Source organism: Dasypus novemcinctus, chromosome 21 (assembly GCF_030445035.2).
Source record: "Dasypus novemcinctus isolate mDasNov1 chromosome 21, mDasNov1.1.hap2, whole genome shotgun sequence".
Taxonomy (NCBI): domain Eukaryota; kingdom Metazoa; phylum Chordata; class Mammalia; order Cingulata; family Dasypodidae; genus Dasypus; species Dasypus novemcinctus.
The window spans coordinates 38,553,005-38,577,778 of NC_080693.1; the positions used below are offsets into that span (position 1 = coordinate 38,553,005).

Here is a 24,774-nt window from a genome sequence, read left to right on the forward strand (position 1 = left end):
TTTGTCCTCAGCTACTCTGCATCACCCAATGTAGTTTATTATTCTCTTCTTGAGACATTTTCCTCTCAGGGATTCGTGAAACCATGCTTTTTCAATTTTCCTTTTATTTCACTGACTGATCCTTCCTGGTGGCAGCTGGGAGTGGCTTTTCCTGTCCCTGACTTCTAAAAGATGGAGTTCCTCCAGGTCCTCTTCTCCTCACTCTCTAAAACTCTCTAAGTTATCTCACCCAGTGTTAAATAATACTAATAGAACTCCCAAATGTATTTTTCCCACCTGGACCTTTCTGAGCTCCAGATGCACACGCCCGACAGCCTGCCTGCAATGCCCTGCAAAGCCTCACAGCCACCTCAAACATATGTCCTATCAGTAACATTTTGCTGAAGATACAGTGGTAAGCAAACACAAACATGGACTCAGCCTCCAAGGAGCTTACAAAGGTGAAGGAAACACTCTCTCACACATATACACACACACACACACCCCAAAGGAGAGTGTACGTACACACACACACACCCCAAAGGAGAGTGTACGTACACACACACACGCACACACACATGCACACACACCACACCCCCCCCCCCCCCAAAGGAGAGTGTACAGAATCTGAGGGGAATTTCACCTACTCAGCATTCAGGCAGGCCAAAGAAGGCGTCTCTGAGAAAGCAGTGCTTGGGTTGAGATCAGAAGGATAAGCAGGAGTTAACTGGGCAGGAGGGGAGAGAACAACAATCCAGGCAGAGGAAACAGCATGTGCAGAGGCCCTGTGGCTGGAAGGAGAAAGGGATAAAGATAATTTGTGACGCCTGAGAGAAGGTTAACGTGGCTGCGGTGAAGCAAGGAGTATGCAATATGGGATGAATGAAGTAGAGAGGTAGGTGGTGCCAGACCAAGTTAGGAATTATCCTTGACTCCCGCATCCCCTATAACAGGCACAAAACAGGGAAGTTGATTTTATTTCCCAAATACAGGCTATCTCAAATCACCCTCTTTCCCCATTTTCACTGCTATCATCCTAGTTCCAAGATGTCATCATCTCTTTCCTGGACTACTGAAATATCCATTTAATTGATTTGTTTGTTTCTACTCTGGCCTCACCCCTATCCTCTTCAGAGTCTCCACACTAAGTCCAGATTTATTGTTTTAAAAATTCAGGGAGCTGGTATAGCTCAGTGGTAGAGCATCTGCTTACCATTTATGAAGTACTGGGTTTTTAAAAAAATTCACTTGATATCACTGCCTTTACTTAAAATTTTCTACTAGCTTTATTTTTTTTTTTAAAGATTTATTTATTTAATTTCCCCCCCTCCCCTGGTTGTCTGTTCTTGGTGTCTATTTGCTGCATCTTGTTTCTTTGTCTGCTTTTGTTTCTTTGTCCGCTTCTGTTGTCGTCAGCGGCACAGGAAGTGTGGGTGGCGCCATTCCTGGGCAGGCTGCACTTTCTTTTCACGCTGGGCGGCTTTCCTCACGGGCGCACTCCTTGCGCGTGGGGGCTCCCCCACGCGGGGGACACCCTTGCGTGGCACGGCACTCCTTGCGCGCATCAGCACTGCGCATGGCCAGCTCCACACGGGTCAAGGAGGCCCGGGGTTTGAACCGCGGACCTCCCATATGGTAGACGGACGCCCTAACCACTGGGCCAAAGTCCGTTTCTAAAATTTTCTACTAGCTTTAGATGGCACTTAGAATAAAATTCAAGTTCCTTCTAAGACTGAAAAATCAAGCCTGAGATCACATTGCTATAATGTAAAATGGAACAGATAGCAACCTAATCAACCAGCAAAAATTTTAAAAAAGAGAAAATGGTAGACCTGACAGGGGGACCCCTTGGCACAGAGATAAAAAACAAAGGGTTAAGGCTTATGATATACAAAGGACTCTTAAAAATTGGCAATAGAAAAATAACCCCAGAGAAAAATGTAAAGCATATACCCAGGTAATTCTTAGGATATATTTAAATCATTATAAAAATGTGAAATAAAAATGCTGAAATATACTAGTTATGAAAATTAAAGTAACAATGATATATTATTCTACACCCATATAATCAGATCTTCTTTCCTCCCTCCCTCCCTCCTTCCCTCTTCCTCCCTCCCTTCCTTCCTCTCCCTTTCTCGCCCCAGTTGTCTGTTCTCTGTGTCTATTTGCTGCGTCTTCTTTGTCTGCTTCTGTTGTTGTCAGCAGCACGGGAATCTGTGTTTCTTTTTGTTGCGTCATCTTGCTGTGTCAGCTCTCCGTGTGTGCGGTGCCATTCTTGGGAGGGCTGAACTTTCTTTCACACTGGGCAGCTCTCCTTACAGGGTGCACTCTTTGCGCGTGGGGCTCCCCTACGCGGGGGCTGCGCATGGGTCAGCTCCACACGGGTCAAGGAGGCCGGGGGTTTGAACCGCGGACCTCACATGTGGTAGACAGACGCCCTAACCACTGGGCCAAGTCCACTTCCCAAATCAGGAGATTTAAAGTTTAAAACCAGCATATCTTTTGGCCTAGCATGCTTACTCTGAGAACCTATCCAATAGAAATAAATGCACCAGAGTATAAGAATAGATGTACAAGGATGTGCAGCAGTGACTGTAGTGGCAAAAAATGGAAACAAAGTGAATGACTTAAAAGGAGAATGGGTAAATAAATTATGCAGACTGGTATGCAGCATTAAAAAGAATTAATCAGCGCTTAAATAGTTGACTTGAAGGGAACTTCCACACAGCATTAGTGAGAAAAGCAAAATGGGAAAAATAATTTTAATTTTTTGAAAACAATTAATAAAAATTTCCTGTGTGTATGTGTAGGTATTTATATATGCTATGATAGGCTATAATATTAGGTTGTTAGCATATGTCAAGAGGAGGGGATTATGGAATAGAATGCTAATATATAATTATTGAGGTAAACTAACAAAACTGTTAAAAATGTAAAGATTGGGCAATTTTGTCTCAAGACTCTTCACCTCCCACACAAACACTAGTTTTCTGTTCTTTGCTCATAAGAATTCTTCAGTGGGAAGGCTTCACAAGCACTGTAATCTGGGAAGAAGCGAATTCCACATCATACTTATACCCTTAATTCTCCATACCATGCCCTTTTTTTATTCCCCAAGTACCTGGAATTTTCTAGTTGTTACATGATTACTTACACCACATTGCTATAATATAAATGGCATTACTGATTCAGTTAGAAAAAGTTTCAAACTTTGAGCTCAGAGGAGAGGACAACCAAAGGGTAATTGCTGTTATATGGCAGAACTAAGAAGTCAAATATTCTAGTGATTTCAGTGCAATTACCCTTTATTTTTCTGCTTTGCCATAATATCTTTTTTAAAAAAAAATCTTTGATATAAGGACTATTAAAAAGCCAGAGAAAGCATTGAAGAATATAAAGGTCTGAACAAAATTAGGGCCATGAAAGGGTCCCATACCAGAAGGGATATTGCTGGTTTCACACTGTTTGATTCTGCTTTTCTCAAAATGTTTTCTGGAAATAATGCTCACAGTACAGGAGTTTTACTGAACCTGTGATGGCCAAAAGTACCATTCTAAAAGCCTTAACCAACTTTCATGGAACCTCTGAATACCTCCTCACAGAATTTCACTAAAACTGCAACAGAGGCCAACTCCAGGCCAACAACACGTAAGTGAAAATCTCACCTTAGCAAAGGCGTCCCTGCCGTAGCTGGCTTCTTGTTCCGTGTGCTGCTTGTCAATGACATCTCGGCCTGTAGCCACAGTCCGATAGAGAAGAGCTTTCTCCACCATGTCTGTCTTAGTGGACAGCAGCTCTGCTACAACAGATACAACCTTGCCATTTTCAATAAGAGGCGTGTCACCATCTACTACAAATTTTAAATTTCCCTATATGGAAAGTAAAAAAACAAGGCACACCATTTCTCATGAGTTTCTGAAACATTATGTCAGGGATATATTTGCTCATCTAAAATACAAGTCAAGTGACCTTGTCTGTAATGCCCATTTTTCTAAACAGAGAAAACAAGTCTGTAAAAACCTAGCACTTCATCCTTTTTTTTTCTCTTCTCCAGATACTGTCATCTGTCTTTTGATTTTCAGGATATATTTTTGATGTATAGAAGTTTATATTTTTATGTTGTCAAATCTATGAATTACTTGATGATTTCTCTTTCTTCTGTGCCATACCTAGACCAATCCTACTCCAAAGATATTACAGGAGACCAATTGCTTGAGCCACATCCACTTCCCACTACTCTTCTTTTAAACATTTTATTTGCTCTTCCTGCATGCTTATTGTTTCAGATAAATTCGTGAATCATTATATCAAGTTAAAAACAAAATAAAATTCCCATTTGGATTGTGAGAGGACTATTGTACTTCTAGTTCAATGAGAGGCAATAATTTATACTATTAAAGTCTACCTGGTGAAGAACATTTATTTAAAATAACTTTTATACTGCTACATAATATTAATATTTTTCATATAGATCTTGCACATTTCTGCTTCATTTAAATTTTGCTATACTGAAAGGTAATTTCTATTCCAGAATTCATGTTGTTACTTATTTATTATAAGGTTATACATTCATTATATCTTAACATCTCTAACTATATAAATAGTAATGGTGGAAATCCAACACATGGCTTTTTATTTCTTTCAATTTTGGTGTCCTATTATGGGGAACAGATGGACCATAAAACTGCCAATGAGTTTACGGGGACAGCTTTGCAATGAGCTAGCTGTGCCTTGGAGTCAACTGTGCCATCCCTCTAGGTCTCATTTCCCTACTTGTGAAATGAGAGGATCAAAATTCCAGTTCTAATAATCTATGATTCTATGTTTCAAATGCCAATAGAAATTTATTCTGTTCAAAAGATGTTAGCTTCTTCTGTTGGCAGTCACATCATTGCTGAATTATTTTATCCTCGAAATTGACCTGTTTTAAGGTTTGAGGTTACCAGTAAGGCAAACTAAAGCTGTAGTCTCAAAACCTGCAGAGGCCTGGAAAATACCTCATAATATTACAAAGTGATGGGGATAACCACAGGAATAGTAATTTCTTCAAAAAAATTTTCTCTGAAAAAAAATTTTTTTAATCCACAGAGAAAAGCCCAAACTCTTCTGAAAGAACATCCTGTCTCAACTGGGAGGTGATATATTTTGAGAGACGTTACTACTCACCAAGTGAAGAATAGCAGCCAAAATTTTATACACTGTTTGAATCTCCTCAGGTTTGAAGCCAATTACTTTCATGGCATCTGCTACTACTTTGAATTCTGCAGCATCATTGATAGAAGACTAGGAATGAAAATGGAAAACTTAAGTCATAGACATTTTGTATGAGGGTTAAAACCCAACAATTATGAAACTAAATTAAAGTTTGTCCAAGGTCTTGGTGCCTTTGTAGCAAATCATTTGAGGGGTTGATGAGTATCCAGAGAAAGTAAAAGTGATTTCAGGGGTAACATCTAGCACATACAATGCCCGCTGCATGTGAAGCCATCACCCAAAATAAGCCCCACACACTTTTCTGGAATCTTCATCAAGGGCACAAGTCCTAAGCTGGCTCAGAGAAGCTGAGTGCTGCCCCCTAATCAGAAGAGGCAAGGGCATGGAACCTGGGATCACAAAGCGGAACGCTGAAGGTGGAGCCTCCAAAACACATGCTTGGCTCCAACTGTCGTTTGTGGCTCTTTGTTCCACAACTGATCTTGTAGAGGCTGGCAATGACACTCCCATACTTGCATAGTCAGGCTTTTTATTGTATAGTGAGGAAAATACAGTCCCCAAAAGCCAAGAGGCCTGCCTCAGTTATTCAGCAAGCTAATTTAATAAGTAGCAGGGAACTATACTTCATGTTTTTACTCATTCAGTTCGTAAGATCTTCTAACTGGAACAGGATTGTTCAAAGATGAATCAGATACCTGTCCTGAGGATCTGTAGCCATTAGGTTGGAAATACAAATGTAGACACAGAAATTCCCAATGAAGTAATAACAGCTACTTATCTAAGAAATTTTCCCAAACAGCAGCTCTGGAGAATCTGACTAATCCTTTCCTTAGTGAGTTTCTCCCCTTGCCTGTACCCAGAGACCTGGCCTACTGCTCCCCTGTTGAGAAGGGCCCAGGAAGGGGTCTCCTCTTTGTCACATGAGTACATGTTCCTCTTGTGTCTAGGAGACAACCACATAAACTCCTCCACTTACCAGTTCTATGACCTTGGGCAAGATACTTAATTAACCTCACTGAGCCTCAATTTCCTCATGGATAGAATGGGAGTAAAAATACATTTTTATAGGTTTGTCGTGAGAATTAAATGAAAATGAAAATTTATATAGAGTACTTTCCAGTTCTTGGCACATAAAAAGTATTTAACATATCAGGTATTACTAATATTATAACCTGCAACCACGCTTGAGTTGCAAAGAAACTGGTCAAAAACCTAACTACCCTACTATGGGGAACTGCTGACTCCTTACCTAACAGTCATTCCCCACCTCCTTTTCTTTCTTGCTTCTAGAACCCTGATTTGTTCATCTCTCTCCAAGCGCATATGCCCTTCAGGACAGACTTCCCTCCAGCCTCAAGGGGGTATAAACCTTGATTAGTCTAATCTAATCAATGCATTATTTTTCTCCCTGCTAAATGACTGGTTTGGCCATGGGTATGGGATGGAATTCTGCCAACAACACATGAGGGAAACTTTTCTGGGGGGGGGGGTGGCAGTAATTTTTTTCCCTTTTGGCTCATCTTTATTTTAGGTTCAACTATGATCATGTGCTTTTTTTTTTTTTTCCAAAGAGGAACAAAAGAAGGGGGAAAAATAAGAATGAGAAATTTCTGATAAAAAAGGAACCTAAGCTAAATTTACCATAGAGGAAAGGCTAAATATTAAAAACTTGCTTTTGCAGGAGCTCCAACATGACCTGGTCAAAATAATCTGGTTAATAAGATAATTTGATTGAAAAAGAAATATTCCCAGTCACTGGCTATTTAAGGTTGATTTTATGATCCTTACACATCTTTAAGTACCTCTGGCCTATTTCTCAGAAAGGAAGAATGACATCCTCTTGTTTTTTGTTTTTTCAATTAATTTTCAGCCAAATATTCCTGCTCACAGATAATTATAAAAGCAAAAAATAAAAAGGTGGTACAGCCTAAATCTCAAACAGTGGAAAATCAATTGACACAGATTTAACATTATTTCTATGCACAGCAATAAAAATAGAGCTAAGCCATAAATGCAGATATAATTAGCTTAAAGAGAGAAAGAAAAAATAAAAGGAAAAGAAATACCTCCCTCATTTTACCAAGCCTAGATCCTTTTCTTTCATAGCTTCTTTCATTTTTTGACTCCCTGACAACAAAAGCAATGCATTATAGGAAAAAAAAATTTTAAATACAGAAAAGTAGAATATAAATATACCCACACCCTCACCCAACCAAAAATAAATGATTAAAACCTTGGTATATAGCCTTCCATATCCTATTATCTGCATTTAAATACACTAACTTCCTCTAAAGATAGGATAATACTTTAATTATTGTTTTATGACCTACCATTGATAAACTATTGTATTATGAGGATTAGCTATAAAATGACTAGCGGAAAACTAATTAGAAATAAAAGAGTGCAAATGTGTCTGTGTGTGTGTGCAAGTACACATGCAAAGGAATAAGAGAAATGGGAAAATTTGAAAGCTGAAAAGAAATGCCTTAAGGATCACAAAAATATTTCTAGGATATACCAAAAATCAATATCTGAAAACACAGTAAATGAAGAGCTTTTATATATATTTTCAACCAAGGTAATTTTGTATTTTCTTTTGTTTTACCAATTCGCCTTTGGCCAAGACATATGGTATCTTCTTAACAGGTGAACTTCCTAGTCATATCAATATTTTTATGAAGTCAAAATCAAAGGAATAAGATTAAAAATTAAACAAAACACTTTGAACATAAGAAATTTCTTTCCTGTCTGGGGTGATAAAATATAGTAGTAGGTTATCAAGTAGAGTTGTTGATTCAATAATGTATTGAATCTTTGTTCCTGAGAGTTTTAAGAATAGAAGAGATACTATCTACTGAGACATTCATTTGCCTCCTGGCAGCAGAATAGATCAGATAATTATTTAACACTCCTTCTGATTCTTTGATTCTCTGATTCCGTACAAGAACAATCTCAAAGAGCAAACTCTCACCTTTAACTGAGCTCCCACATGGATATAGTTGTAGGATGAAAGGGACTTCTGGAGATGGAGAGAACGTAGGATCTGTTCAGAACCACCTTGGAGTAACTGAAAAGTATTTAAAGAAAAGTAAATTGGCAAAATGTAATATTGAGCCAAAGATACCAAATATTCTAACTTAGATGTAATCTAGTTTGTACTCATTTTCTGGGCTTAATTCATTTAGTTTAGTTTCTCCTATTCATGGCTTCGAAGAATTTTTTACCTTGAAGGTAAATGACTTCAACATCATCTGTTATGGAGAGTGCTATGCAGTCATGAAGGAAAGTACCTAAAACTCTCAGCTCATCCACAACAAAAGGATCTTACTTTTAATATGGTCATTTGTAAAACAGGATCTATGCTCTGTGGTGGTCACTACTTAGCAGCCTCATTCCCAGATGGAATAGAGTTGTGCCTCAGAATTTAGAACAAGTTGACTTTGCCATGGAAATAAGAGGCATCAGCAGTCATATGCTGAATGACCCTGGAAGCATACAGCATTTACTCATCAATCTATAAATCTCGGGAAAGGAGGACAATTAGAGAACCATGGGCGTGGTGTTAAATTTAACTTTTCTAAATGCAAAAAAGTTGGAGGTTCTTGAAATAAGCAGAACTCTTTCACGTAATTGATAACATAGTGATAGTGTAATTGATAAAATAGTGATAGAAAAATAGTTTTTTCAAAAAATGGGTAATTGTCAACAAAAACACAAATGCAATACTGAGGGCCCTTTTGAAGGCATCATGTTTAAATTCTCTATATTAAACTGTATGCTTTGCTTTACTCATAAGGTGTGACTATTACAATTTTTTCTTTTTATTTATTTTGTCTTTTTTTAAAAGATACACAGATCACAAAAAATGTTACATTAAAAAATGTAAGAGGTTCCCATATACTGCCCCCACCCCCACTTCTCCCACATCAACAATCTCTTTTGTCATTGTGGCACATTCATTGCATTTGGTGAATACATTTTGGAGCACTGCTGCACTGCATGGATTATAGTTTACATTGTAGTTTACACTCTCCCCAGTACATTCAGTGGGTTATGGCAGGATATATAATGCCCAGCATCTGTCCTTGCGATATTCCATTTTTAAATTGATTTTTAACCATATATGCCAGAACCTGAATACTGAACTCAACTGAAATTGTATTGTCACCATTCAAACATTTTTAATTGGTTGGAATCACCTTCAGAGATGGCTGAAAAGCAACCGTATTAATTTCTAGTTTTACTTTTTGAAAATTCAAATAGTTTTGCTTGGTTTGATCATCCAACTTATTTATTAGCCTTGGTTTATATTGCTTTGGGCTTTAAAAATTATTACAACATATCAAACTTGCTTTCTGAGTGTAAAGACTTGCTAACAAGGGGGCTTATGTAAAATATTTTGCCTTAGAGTTTAAAAGCACTCCCCAAAAGAGGCATTCCCATTTTTCCTAAGCAATAACACTTTGATGGGATAAAGATTTATCATTTAAATGTACAAATCCTGGCATTTTACAAAAGCAATCATATTGCTTTATAGTGTCTACTAGCAAAACAAACTAAATTTGTATTTTCCATCGCTGGAACTCCCAAATAGGGAGACAATGGCTTCAATTCAGAATATAACATAATTAATTTTACATATTCAGAATTTACCATATCAAGAGCTTTTATAGTCATTAAACTGTTATCTACATTACAAGCGAATGTAGGATGCTCAACCAAGGCATTCATCAGGCTGGCTAAACGCCTGCCAGCTCTTTACAACAGACTTAGCTCTTCCAATCTCTGAAGAAGCATGTGGGGGTGGGGTGCACCTGTGTGTCCATGTGTGCATCCGCAATATACTGTGGGGTCAATGCAGGGAGGAGAGGGGTGGGGGAGGAAAGAATACATAAAAATATTCATTTCCTCTATAGTTGAAAAAATAAGTGATCTGCATAACAGGAGATTACTAACCTGATAGAAAGAGTGAAAGCTTCTTTCTCCTGGCTGCTGCACAATCACCCGAGACTAAGAAAAAGAACATTAAAATGATTAATCTGAGAATGTTCACCCATAATAAAATGGAAGCCACGTTTGGAGGGGATCCTTTATCTACGGCACATTTAAATGTCCTAAAGTTCCCATGGATAGTATCCATTTAAGACCTGGTCTCCTCCATGGAGTTTTCTTTGCAGTTTTTTTTTTTTTTTTTTTTTGGGGGGGGGGTAATTTTTTGTACTGCTTGAAATAGAGGTCTCTAACTTTTTGGAGAATGAAGCTATTTTGATTTTTTTTTTTTTAACCTGGAGCCTAAACATGGAGTACTTTTGGGGGAAGGGACAGGGAAAGGAAGTGGGGAGAATTTGAAGGAATGCTTAGGGAGGAAAATTCTCAATATTCCCTTCCCCAGGATCTCTGGCAGTTCAAAGAGCAATGCCTTATATCCTGTCATAAAATCAGTTGAACATGATCAGTCCATAGGGATCCATGACTCAGATGGTTCTACAAAGAGTGCTATTAAGGGAGGGCTCAAAATGCGTGTTCATTCAAAAAGATCCTCTTGACTATTTATGATTATAAAGTGAAGTCATGAAACCTTTGGGAAAAGAATGATAATATCTGGCACTTCCTGTCCTTTTCCCAACTGATTCTAATAAAACGGCTATGGCCCCAACAGTCTGTGACTTAAAACAAAAATAAAGATTATGGGGAAGTGGATTTGGCCCAACAGATAGGGCATCTGCCTACCACATGGGAGGTCCAAGGTTCAAACCCAGGGCCTCCTGACCCATGTGGAGCTGGCCCACGCGCAGTGCTGATGCGCTCAAGGAGTGCCCTGCCACGCAGGGGTGTCCCCCGCGTAGGGGACCCCCACACGCAAGGAATGCGCCCCATAAGGAGAGCCGCCCAGCGCAAAAGAAAGTGCAGCCTGCCCAGGAATGGCCCCGCACACACGGAGAGCTGACACAGCAAGATGATGCAACAAAAAAACGAGACACAGATTCTGGGTGCTGCTGACAAGAATACAAGCGGACACAGAAGAACACACAATGAATAGAGAGAGCAGACAGTGAGGGAGGGGGAGGAACGGGAGAGAAATAAATAAAAAGTAAATCTTTAAAAAAAAAAAAACTACTTTAAAGCAATAAAAGAAATTCCATAGATACAATGAGGTATTTTTTCAACATTCAGCATGTATTAACATTACTTTCAGAAATGAAGCACAATTTACCTTCTCCAATAAGTAGTTATTGATGTGTCCACCAATAGGGTCTCCCTTGAAATCAAAGTTGATATCCATGTATTTTCCAAACCTGCTTGAGTTGTCATTACGGTTGGTTTTGGCATTTCCAAAAGCTTCTAAGACACAGTTGGACTTAAGCAACATATTCTTCACTCTTTAACACAGATAAATGACAGACATAAAAAATTTTAGAGACCACACCTTTTCAAAAAACTGCATTTAGTTAAAACACATGAAAATATTATACGAAGATGCTGAATGCAGCATTGTTTGCAATATAAAAAAATTACAAATAACCTAAATGCCCCGCAATAGGGATAGATAAAAATTATTTTTCTCAGTATAATGACAGGTGCTACAAAGAATGAAATATGCTAATAGGCTCTGGCAGGGAAAGCTGTCCAGGATACACTAATTGATGAAAAATCAAGTCACAGAATACGACAGATGGCAGGATCCTTATGTGTCTGTGTATGTGTGCACATGCAAGTACATGCATCAGTGGGCATGTACACATGTCTTAGTAACTGCAGGGAACAGTGCACCTCACTGTTGTTAGCTAAGCAGAAGGTTGACAAGGTGGGCATGTTGGGATTTCAGGGGAATTTCACCATCACCATAATTCAATACTTTCTGTTTCTCAAAAGAACATGTTTTAATTTATTTAAAAAAAATTTAAAGGATCAGTTTTGAAAAGAAAAAGAATGCATGATACAGAATATCATATATTTTTAAAAAGTGCTTGCTTACAAAGCCTGAAACAGTAAAATAATTTTATTAGACTTAGGTATATATCAAAAATTTGGTCTTTACAAGTAAGTTTAGAAATTGCTCATTATATTGTCAGAATCTGTATGGAATCTCTCCTTTATACCAGTTAATTATTTCATTACTTTACTCAAGAAATACTAAGTTTCTACAAAGTAGTCTCTCCCAACGGATACATTTGAATTTCATGCAAATCCCTTTTTTTTTTTAAAGATTATGTTATTTACTTGTTTTCCCCTATCCCTCATTTGCGTTCCATCTGCTCTCTGTTACTGTTATTTCGCCTAAGCTAGCATGGAATTAAGCCAGCCTGCTTGTCTTCTTTTTTAGGAGGCACTGGGAACTGAACCCGGGACCTCCCATGTGGGTGGGAGGCACCCAATGGCTTGAGCCACCTCTGCTCCCACAAAGTCCTTAATTTTATTTCATTGATATAATTCTCTTATGCAGGGATTCTGGCAGAAATAGCTTGATGTAGCAGATGCATGGTTCTTCTCACCATGACTGCAAGTGACCTTATCTCTTCAGAGATGAAGGCATAGTTTTAAAATGTGGGGGGAAATTGCTTGCTGATGTGAAAGGACAACATATGGTAAATAAACGAAATTATCTATGAAACTATGGTAAGGTATCCTTTTGAAAGATGAATACAGTCACAAATGTCTTATACTCTACTATACTAATTGAGCTTAGAAATATAATAAAATTAATTCAGTCTCAGCCTGTTACTCCCCTAAGGAACTTAATTAAGAAAATGTACTGATATCCTTGTTAAATCAGATAGCAAAGTCAGAATTAAAAGTGTGGATGTCACAATTAAGAACCATGCCTCATTTGACCTGTCAATCCAGCCCAATTCCAACGACAAGAAGAAAACCCATGTAGGGTAGCTAGTCTAAATTCTCATTCTTTCACATCAATCCAGTATCCTATGTTTCTATTTATAAAATTGAAGATTGTGAGGTGTAAATGAGGTGTGACTCATCAGTAATGCAATATATATATAGATAGATAGATATATTTTTTACAAAAACCCAACTTACCAGAATTTATATATAATATTAAAATGAGCATTAGTCTTAGAAGTAGCCACTTTGGCAAACTACACTTTTCTCTTCAAAAAGTCCACACCAAAAAGCAAGTCAAGTCATATTATTTGATAGCCACATTTTAAAAATCCATATATTCATTCCTTACATATTTCTTAGCAAATACTATGTGCCAGGCACTGTGCTAAATGCTGGGCCCCAAACCGGCTGTATTACTTGTCTTATTGTGGCAGTAGCATGATGTGGTATGAATCCCTTGTAAAATGAAATCTTCTTTAGAACTCCTATATCAGTGGGTTCTAGTTGCAAGGAGGGGGAGGCTCCTTAGAACACAGTTTAAAAACAAACATTGGTGTGGTAGAAAGAGCAAGGAACATGTGAGAGCTTGAACAACAAACCCACCAGTGCACACTGTAATGTCTTTGTGGGCCACAGTTAAGGCAACAGTTAACAGCTGGAATGGGGACACTTTCATTTGTCTCAGGGTAATTATTATTATTTTAAATAATTGGGTAAAGCTTGCCATAGTAATATGTTTCTATTAAAAACAAATACAGAAATAGATATGTCAATGTAAATAAAAGTACAGAGACAGTATGCAACAAGAAAATCAAAGCAATTTACATCAGAATTTAGGTCTAGTCATGTCTGTAATGGAAATGATGCTCCAGTCAGAATTCCTGCCCATTTTCTTCTACCCTTACCTTTCAACCTCTGCTCTCTGACTGGGGTTGGTGATGGCGGCAATGTACTGCATAATGTACTTACTGGCTTCCGTTTTACCAGCTCCACTTTCCCCTGGAGGGAAAAATCATGCAGGGCTTAACATTATAATTTAAACCAGGAACAAACGGATTTTTAATAGAATAATTTAAAATGTTGACATTAGTTATTCATTTAAAATCCCTTTTGTTGCATTGGTTCATCTTTTGATTTTTCTGGTTATTTCATACTGTTTTGATTCTAACATATGGTTTGATTCTAACAACTGGAACACGTGGAAAAAAGCAAAACTTTTATACAGTAAAATAGTGACTAAACTACAACTTAAGATTTACTTAGTAAAGGAATCCAGAGATAAAATGTGATAAACTAATTCCTTGAACTAAGTATTTGGCAGACACTCCTAAGTCTGGCATAAAAGAAGCAAGCTAGTGGTTCAAACAGTAGCCACAGTTAAATACACGTAACTTTATTTACCAATACAAAATTTCTTTTACTCTTAAACAAGAAGAAATATAATCCTTTCAGAAAGTAGACGTTAGAGTAATTTTAGTGAAAACAGAAACAGTAAACTCTAGACACACAGTATTACAGGAAAAGCATGACAACAGGTATAATTAGGTGGAAGGCTCAATTTAGAAGTACCTAATTTTTAAATGTTTATGCTGTTTTACCCAACAACTCTTATGTAGAAATTTATCCTATGGAAATACTAAAAAATACTCACATAAGCAAATCATCATCATCATCATCATCCTCTCCAAAGATTTCAGAGTATTTCTGTAGACTATGCTGTTTGTTATAGTTAAAATTTGGAAATAATATGCCCATCAGTAGGGGATTGGGTAAATAAATTATCACTCAACTATTAAACAGAATACTACACAATTGTTAAAAAGAGCACTAGGTACTCTAGTGCACATCCAGTGTATACTGTTAAATGGAAAATCATGTTATATAACAGTGTGTAGAAAATAATTCTATAATACAACTATATTTTAATATAATTACAAACACATGTATGACTATATGCATTTGCATATGCAAAGAGAATCTATGAAAGCATAAACACTAAACTGTTAGCTGTTATTGTGGAATTTTGGGGTGCAAGAGGTATTCGAGGGGAAGAGACCTTTTGCTTTTACTTTATATACTTAGGTAATTTTTTAAACAAGCAGGCAATATTGCTTTCATGATTTAAATAAAATTTAATCCTAGAATATAATTCTTTATCTATAATACTAAATTACTTAAAATCTCCAACCACTGACTTTCTCATTTACAAAGCAGGAAAACAACTTACTACTAAGAAAGCTGTTTTGACAACCAAACTGGGATGATGATCATAAAAGTGTTTTCAAAAGTATAGCTGACTAATGCACTTAGGAGGTATTATTAGCACCAAAGAAAATTTCCACAGTTTTGGGGAGGCCATTCTGGGCAGAACTTTTCTTGCTCCCTGTTCATTACACAAGATCCCTGAAGAGCTCAACTTTGCACAGATAGTACAGGTCCATTTTTTGGCACACAGGCCCATGGTCTGTGTCTCTCCTTACCAGGGTTTAAAACTATTTCCCAGCTCAAAAAGCTTATTTCTGGCCCCATGCCTCTGTATACCCCTCAACTCTAACTCCCATTCTCAAATATGACTTTGAGTTCATTCATTTTTGGTACCTTAGTATTTCATTTTCTTGGTTATAATCTATTATTACTTAAAATAGTTTTGTTATATTTTATTCAGTACTTTCATGTGTTTGAGATCGGATGACGTATTTTCCAAGTCAGCTCTGTCTAGAAAACTGACAAGGAGTCCATCCAAGTGTCACATGTATTTGGAAATGAAACTAGACTAGAAGATGATCAGAAATTATAGAAATAATTTGGTATTTAATGTTCACTGCATTTTTTCCCTATGAGATTGCTTAAGTTTATAACAAAAAAAAGAGATTCAATAAATTGTTCGGATCCTTGAGTACCAAAAAAGTAAATATAGTCTGAGCTCAGGAGCACAGGAGACCCTTCCAAATACCTGATATCACAATACAGGTGTCCTTTGATCGCCTCTTCATAGCCTTGTAAGCAGCATCAGCAATAGCAAAGAGGTGAGGCGGTCTCTCATACAGCTCACGTCCTTTGTACTGCTCAATTGTGTCTCTCCCATAGATGTTCATCGACTTGTAAGGATTCACAGAAACAACTACTTCTCCAATAAATGTGTAGATGCGCCCTTTTTCAAATCTGTATCGAAGCAAAAGAAAAGGAAAAACCAGCTGTGGTTATATAGAAATGCTCCTTCTTTCTCATGATTCTCTATTTCCATGCATATTCAAATACTTTAGGAACGATTTCTGAGTTTAAGTCAATGCTTGAGGTTGTGCCCTTCCAGATGCTGCTGGAAAAAAAGACCAGTAGGGGTTAAGAGCTAGGAAAGAAGACGTCTAACTGGTGGGAAGTTGGGGGCATCCTGCTTCCAAAATAGAGAAGAGTAAGAAGGGGCTGGGGGCAGTATAAGGCAATGCAGGAACTATGGGAGGAAAAGAAATAGGAGTTAAAGGAAGTACTGAAATCCACTTAGCCAGATTTTCAATTATAAAGAGGACTATCCACACATATTAATTTCCTCTCCCTCTTGAAACCTCACTAAAGGCAGGTAAAGGAATAAAAACAGTACAAATCCATAACAAAGAATGGAAGAGACACTTCTAGTATAGATCAAATTAATTTCTTCAAAAATGACAGCCTAATATTCCGTGGTGCAGATATACTATCATTTATTCAATCCTTCTTCATTCTTCCTGCCTCTATGAACAATACTACAAAAAAAAAAAAAAGAAAAAAAAGAAAAACCATTCTTGACCTGCAAACCTGTAAACAAGGTCTTTTATTACTGTGAGACAGATTGCCGAGAGCAGGCTAGCTCGCTGAAAAAGGTATGTGCGTTTTTAAAAGTATATATAGTATCATCCCATTATTTTCCTATAAAACGAAGGTGAAAAACCCCACTCTACATATATACTTGTACGTATAGCTGTATATGTATTTTATAAGTGATTACACAAACAGAGGAAAATATGGAAGAATATATGCTCTGTTTTGTACAACCTTTTATAAATAAGATAGAATGATGTGGATGGGAGGGAAATGAGGAGGGAGATAATATGGGCAGTTGGGAGCAAGTTCACAGGGAAAAAGGGAGAAAGAAGTTAAATAATCCCTTCAGGGAAGCAGATGTGACTTAAGCACATGGGAGGTCCTGGGTTTGGTTCCCAGTGCCTCATAAAAAAGACAAGCAAGACAGTGAGCTGACATGATGGGCTGGCATGGCAAGCTGATGCAATGAGATGACCCAATGAAGAAACACAACAAGGGAACACAATGAGAGACACGACAAACAGGAAGCGGAGGTGGCTCAAGCGATTGGGTGCCTCCTTCCCACATGGGAGGTTTTAGGTTCAGTTGCCGGTGCCTCCTAAAAAGAAGATAAGCACACAGTGAATGGACATAGAGAGTAGACAGTAAGTACAAACAACGAGGGGCGAGGGGGGAAATAAACAAACTAAATCTTTTTTAAAAATTCCATCATATATGATATGATATTTCTGAAAAAAATTACATGTGTTTATAATGAAAAATTTAAATACAAAAATGTTTAAATTCATATATAGCCCCTATTTACACAGTAACTGATACATATGTAAAAATATGAAGCAGATACAGGCTGAAACCCAGATGACTGTTTCTACACAAGCAGGGGTCAAAGCAGGAGCACAGAAGGATGTATATTCTAAATGCAGAATGCAGAGGGGGCCAAGAGGGAGGCAAAATGTTGGTTCCTGGTTAGCTGCCATGTTGCTCAGTATACTTGCTGTCTAGCCACTGGGGCAGGGGAAACAACTAAGCATTTGGGACCAAAAGACAAGAACCTTAAACTTCCTTGATGCTGGAATGAAGGTTACCTGCTGTAAGTAGGAGTGGAAACAAACAGATGCTAATAATGTCAACAATAAATTAAAACCAGGATTTTTATCAAGTAGCCTGCATTTAAATGTTATTAACCACTTTAAAGTTCTCTGCACATTTTTCTCATGTAGTTTTCCTATGCACCTTCCATGTTGTTAGAAAGTTTATATCCTAATTCAAAGCACTGGCTTTGGCACTGGGTCTGAATACTCATGCTGCAAACTTAATAGGAGTGAGACCTTCTAAAACCTACTTAACCTCCATGTGTTTCAGCTCCTTCATCTGTAAAATGGTAACAATTATACCCCCCTAAATCCCTGGCATTAAGTATTTAAAAAATAGCAATCTTATGCTTCCAGTGATATTATACATGAAGATTTTAATGTTTTTGTTTTCTTAACATTGCTACTTAAATCACAGCAGTATTTACACATGAGGAATGAATTCCATGATCATAATCCTGTTCCCTTCCTCAACTTTCAATTACAAGGCACAGCAAACTGTTCATATAAATTATTTTCAAGGACCCACAAAAAATAATGAAAAGCTAAGATTCACCACTTGGTTAAGTATACTTCCAATTTGGCTGTCTTAAAAACACCACTAGATGGCGCCAGTATATAATTTAATAGTAACGTAAGATTTCAAAAAAATTTGCCTTAGGATATGAAGTAAACACTTAGGTAATCAAGTCACCCGCTTGTTTTGCCTCCAGGAAGAACTGCTGAAATTATCCTAGAGGGCAAGTGGAGAGACACCATCTCTCACGAGAGAACAGTTTCTATGACTTCTGTGAGTGGACTTTTTATGGCAAACTTTTAGAATTCGCTTTTCAAATATTTATTCAATATGCACTTTGTGCCAGATACTGGCCCTGACCCTGGGAAATGAAAAAGGAATAAAGAACAGTGAAGTATTTAAATAAAAAATAACAATATAGTACAACAGGTAACACAACAGAAGTACATAGTGTGGTGGCCAAGATCCTAACAATAAACTCCTTTCAATGGGGAACTCTAAAGAGTAATACACGAACTCTATAGCAGGGCATAAAGGACTTTTTGTGTTCTGACTTCCACGTTTCTCTTGACTGTTCTATAACTCTGAACTACACCTCACCTCCAAAACACATACACGAGCTCTCTGCAATTCTCCAGGGCGCCATGCCTTCCTGGGTTTGCCCACGGGTTCCCTCTGCCTAACACACCCTTTCCCCAGCGCCTTCTTCAGTGCTGCTTGATTGGAATGCAGATCCTCACTCATTGTTTAAAAGCCTCTGCTCCTCTTTGAAGTCCCTCGTGACACCCGGTTTCCAATACCAGTACTATGATCTTTTCTTTAGAGCGTCCTAAATGGTTAGGATACCCTAATAGTAATTTATTTTTAAAAACTTAATTTAAGAATTTAAAAAATATTTATTGAAAAGGACAGATATTTTTATTTGCTTCTGAATGAAACAAAGAGGTTCTAAAACGTTCTGAATGTATGGGTAGAAATGGAGACAATATAAACAGGATGACTCTGAAACACAATAGCCCTTTGAACATGAATTTTGAAACATTTCTTTTAAAAAAGTAGCCTCATTAATTTATGTCGCTTATATAAAAGACCAACTACAATAGGAAGTGAAGATGTCAGCAGCTCCTTCAGCTTGGTCTCAGGCAGACTGTACACACAAGCCTACAGAGAGGAATAAGACACTGGTGGGGCTGACACAGTCAACACCTGTGAAATGGCACCAGAGATAACGAAGTGCTAACTGGGGAATAACACTAACGGTGAAGGCAGAGCCACACGGCAAGATCAGAAGAACAGGAAGGAGGCTGGTGGAACCACAGTAGAAAGCTGTATTAGGAAATGTCAGGGAACAGTTGGAAAAGTTTGATGGGGCAAGATGTGACACTGTGTGACAGGCTTTGAGAGCCAGGCTAAAGAAGGTTTAACTTGATGTGAATCTGAACGAGAACCAGTGAACACCTTTCTAACTAAAGAGAGAAATAAGGTCCTCGGTGAGGGGTGTGGCAGTAGAAAGGAGAGAAAGGGACATTATAATTATTTCAGAGAAACTGGACAAAATTGAAAACTGACTATGAGGGATGAAAACCTATTTGATTTTGAGCTGGGCAGAAGAGAAAAAGGAAACTATTTCAGATTATGAGATTTCAAATGGATTTTTTTTTAAAGTTTTTTCTTCTACATCACCTTTTATTTTTTTTTTAAGATTTATTTTATTTATTTCTCTCCCCTTCCTCCCTGCCCCAGTTGCCTGTTCTCTGTGTCCATTTGCTGTGTGTTGTTCTTTTTGTCCACTTCTGCTGTTGTCAGTGGCACGGAAATCTGTGTCTCTTTTTGTTGTGTCAGCTCTCCGTGTGTGCGGCACCATTCCTGGGCAGGCTGCACTTTCTTTCCCGCTGGGTGGCTCTCCTTACGGGCGCACTCCTTGCACGTGGGGCTCCCCTACGCGGGGGACACCCCTGCATGGCACCACACTCCTTGCGCGCATGAGCACTGCATATGGGCCAGCTCCACATGGGTCAAGGAGGCCCAGGGTTTGAACCGTGGACCTCCTATGCGGTAGACGAACACCCTATCCACTGGGCCAAGTCCACTTCCCTCAAATGGATTCTTGAGGCTTCTAATTTATGTTCACCTACTAACAGAATTCAGGGTTATCCTTAGTTGACTTCTTGAAATTGATGGAATCAATTATAATTAGGAGAAAATTTTCTGTGACTAGTTCACCATGTATTTAACAAAATCTTTACTCATGAATACATATTACTCATTTATTTCATGAGGAATATACTTTCTGAATAGGAGCTGTTTAATCTCATTGGTTTGTCCTGGTTTCCTCCACATTGAATACAAATGAAATCATAAGTTGCTCTGAACCTCCATATTTCCCAGGAGAGGTGTTCATCTACACGTTTTGCTGTCATTTTTTTTGCTCCTATTATCTCCTCATCCAGCTCCAGTCTGGGTTCCACTCCTGCACTTCAGTGCTTGGTCAAACTTCCCAAAACTAAGTTCCCAATGAAACAGTTATATTCATTGGTTCATTTTCTGTCCTCATCTTACTTAGCTTCTCAGCAGCATTTGACTTTGACTTCCATTTCCATGACTTCCATACACTCTTCTTCTGGCTTCTATGAGGGCACAAGCTCCAGGTTTTCTTTCTGCTTCTTTGGTTTTTCTTCTCAGTCTCCTTTGCTGTCTCCTAGTCTTTTACTGACCTCTAACTATTTAAGTTCTTTAGGATTGGGTCCAGGATCAACTTCAAATACCATCCAAAGGACTACCATTTAAGAGAGCAGAGTAATTATCTTGGCCCTATTCTACCTTCTGAAAAAAATCAACAATGAGAACCACCACCAAAATGCCCAAACAAAACAGAAGAGGAAACATCATCTATTACAAAAGAACAAATAAGCTGTTAACTCTGAAGCACCATCTCTGAAGAAAGGTTACCAAGTGCAATGAAAACTAGACCTAGCTGAGAAGGTTGCTAAGAGTGAACATATACCATGGCAAACCTCAGGCAGTGGAAGAGAGTTCTACAAAAGTAGACTGCATTTCCTGAGTGGCTGAAAGCAGCAAACTTTTGCTAGCTGGCCAGGTCTCAGGATGCAGAATGCAGTGCCCTTTGACACTTCTGCGTAGCTGAAAGGTGGGGCTAAATGAAGAAATAAGTAGAAATTACCTTTTTTTTTTTTTTTGCCAAAAGTAGGCTGTCAGAGTAGTAAGGTAGAAGAGAAAAAGTTGGTGTAAATTGCTCTACAGCAGAGAATCTTGATAAATGAAAAGAGGTGTACCAGTCAGCCAAAGGGATGCTGAAGCAGAATACCAGAAATTGTTTGGTTTTTATAAAGGGTATTTATTTGGGACAGGAGCTTACAGATACCAGGCCATAATGCATAAATTACTTCCCTCACCAAAGTCTCTTTTCACTTGTTGGAGCAAGATGGCTGCTGACATTTGTGAGCGTTCAGGCTTCCTGGGTTCCTCCCTTCCTGGGGCTTGCTTCTCTTTCCTCTGTGAGCTTACTTCCTGGGGCTGCAGCTTAAGGTTTTAGCATCAAACTCCAACATCAAAGGCACTCAACCCTGTCCTTTGCCATGCCTTTTATCTGTGAGTCCCCACCCCTTGGTGCCCTAATGATGTGGCCTAATAAAGCCCTAATCATAACTTAATCACACCCAGGTACAGACCAGATTACAAACATAATCCAAAATCGAATTTTTGTAATTCATAACCATATCAATCTGCTACAAGGGATAATGCTAAACCATCCTCCACAAGTCTCACGACATACATATGGGGCTTCCTTGCTAGTGAGGCAAACTTCTTGTGAATTCAAGGCAGAATGTTGGTGAGAAAAGGTTTAGAGTTAACAGATCTCCAACTTGGTGGTCTACTGGCCCTTCCACACATGCTTTCGAAATCTCAGAATGCATCATACCTATTTAAAAATGACAATAATCGAAGTGAATCAGATACACGAATCAGATAGAGTGAATCAGGGTACACGATAATATTCTACAAGAAAAAAAAGTAGGCAAGGAACACAATGGACAAAAGGCAGATGAAAAGTAACCACCAAGGGAAGTGGATATGGCCCAGTGGATAGGGCCATCTGCCTACCACATGGGAGATCCAGGGTTCAAACCCAGGGCCTTCTTGACCCATGTGGTAACCTGGCCCACACACAGTGCTGACGTGCACAAGGAGTGCCGTGCCACGCAGGGGTGTCCCCCGCATTGGAGAGCCCCATGCACAAGGAGTGCGCCCTATAAGGAGAGCCGCGCAGCATGAAAAAAATGCAGACTGCCCAGGAATGGCGCCACACACATAGAGAGCTGACACAGCAAGATGATGTAACAAAATGAGACACAGATTCCAGGTACTGCTGACAAGAACACAAGGGGACACAGAAGAACACAAAGCAAATGGACACAGAGAGCAGACAACTGGGGTGGGGGGGGAGAGAAATAAAAAAGAAAAAGAAAACTTAAAAAAAAAAAAGAGTAACCACCAAAAAAAGTATGCCATGAAGTAGAAAAATTATGGACAAACATTTCTGCATGAAAGCAAAGAATATAAAGAATACACAGCCCTCTGAGACAGGAGGAATGGATAGTGCTAAAAATAGAGATAAGAAAAGACAGAAAATTGAGCAAAATGAAATGGAAAAACAAAGTAGAAGGAAAAAATTGTAGAAGTGGAAGATAAGAGATCACATAATTTGAGTTCATGAAGACTTTAGCATATGCCAAATGTGACAATTCAAAGCAGTAAATAAATATAATGATAACAAATGTCAATAAAAGATGTTAGAAAGTGGGCTAACCACCTGAACACCAAAAAAGATAGATTGAAAAGAAGATTTGCAGGAAAAGTGCAAGATGAACACAGAATATCTTGTAGAGTCAGAAAGTAAGGAAGTACTTAAATAAATCTGGACTATGGCCTAGAAGGGGCATGTCAAAGGATAGAGAAGGCTGCTCGAATAGCCTCTCACTGGCCAAATACGGAACTGTATGAGCATTAAAATAATGTATTAGCAGACTGTAATCCAATGAAGAAAATAAGAATCCATGAGTCCTCATGGATATAAACAAGTAAATAAAGAAAGAAGGAAGAGTCCTTTTTTGGAGTAGAATGTCCATTAAATACAGAAGGAATGACTGAGTTAGAAAATTAACAGAGGATACTAAAACTATTAGTTGAAAGTGGGATAAGTAACAAGTTATTTATAGCCTCAAAGTATCTTGCCCCACTAGTTACTAATTGATTATAAAGGGAAAAATAACTTCACAGTAGAGAAACACAGTGAACACCTACACCAGGTGGTTAAAGTTAGGAACACCGATATTGGATCAAACAGACATTATACACCTCCACACAGGAAGGACACGTCATCACTTATGTGGCATCCTGCCAAAAATACATCACCTGAAAATAATCAGGAGGAAACATAAGACGAATCTAAATTTAAGGACATTCTACAAAATACCTGGAAAATATGACCAAGAAAAACAAAGAAAGGTTGGGGGATATTCCAAATTACAGGAAATTAAAGAGATATGATGACTAAATGCAAGGTGTGATCCTAGTTTGAATCCTGGACTCTGGGCTATAGGGATATTATTCAGAAAACTGATGACATCTGAACATGTTCTATGAATTAGACACAAAAATTGTGTCAAAATTACATTTCCTGATTTTGATAATTATATTGTGGTTATAAAAGAAAAGGGCCTTGTTCTCCTAAATCATCCTGAATGATTCAGTAGTAAAGTGGCACAATCTCTACAACTTATTCTCAAAGTGTAAAAAAAAAAAAAAAAAAAAAAGACTTACAGGCACTTTTAAAATACACAGAGGCGGCGGACTTGGCCCAGTTTTTAGGGCATCTGTCTACCACATGGGACGTCTGCAGTTCAAACCCCGGGACTCCTTGACCTGTGTGGAGCTGGCCCATGTGCAGTGCTGACGCACACAAGGAGTGCCATGCCACGCAGGGGTGTCCCCGCCTAGGGCAGCCCCACGCGCAAGGAGTTTGCCCCCTAAGGAGAGCCACCCAGTGCGAAAGAAAGTGCAGGCAGCCCAGGAATGGTGCCGCCCAATGGAGAAATGACACAACAAGATGATGCAGCAAAAAGAAACATAGATTCCTGTGCCACTGACGACAACAGAAGTGGACAAAAGAAGATGCAGCAAATAGACACAGAGAACAGACAACAGGGGTGGGGGGGGGAGGGGAGGGAAATAAATAAATAAATCTTTAAAACAAATAAAAATAAAATACACATAGAATAATTGACTTAAAAAATGGAGCAAAATGTAAACAACTGA

At 38.3% G+C, this 24,774-nt stretch overlaps 1 protein-coding gene across 5 annotated transcripts in view; it reads right to left on the reverse strand.

The window, feature by feature from the left end:
- MYO1D (myosin ID) overlaps positions 1-24,774 on the reverse strand; it is a 367,466-nt gene that overhangs the window by 268,492 nt on the left and 74,200 nt on the right. For all 5 annotated transcript variants that reach the window (XM_058283862.2, XM_058283863.2, XM_071210496.1 and 2 more), the window contains exons 2-8: positions 15,989-16,197; positions 13,941-14,034; positions 11,408-11,573; positions 10,150-10,203; positions 8,165-8,260; positions 5,146-5,262; positions 3,645-3,848 (exon numbers count right to left, since the gene is read on the reverse strand). In XM_058283862.2, the coding sequence (XP_058139845.1) occupies positions 3,645-3,848; positions 5,146-5,262; positions 8,165-8,260; positions 10,150-10,203; positions 11,408-11,573; positions 13,941-14,034; positions 15,989-16,197 (940 nt within the window). The remainder of the gene's footprint in view (positions 1-3,644; positions 3,849-5,145; positions 5,263-8,164; positions 8,261-10,149; positions 10,204-11,407; positions 11,574-13,940; positions 14,035-15,988; positions 16,198-24,774) is intronic.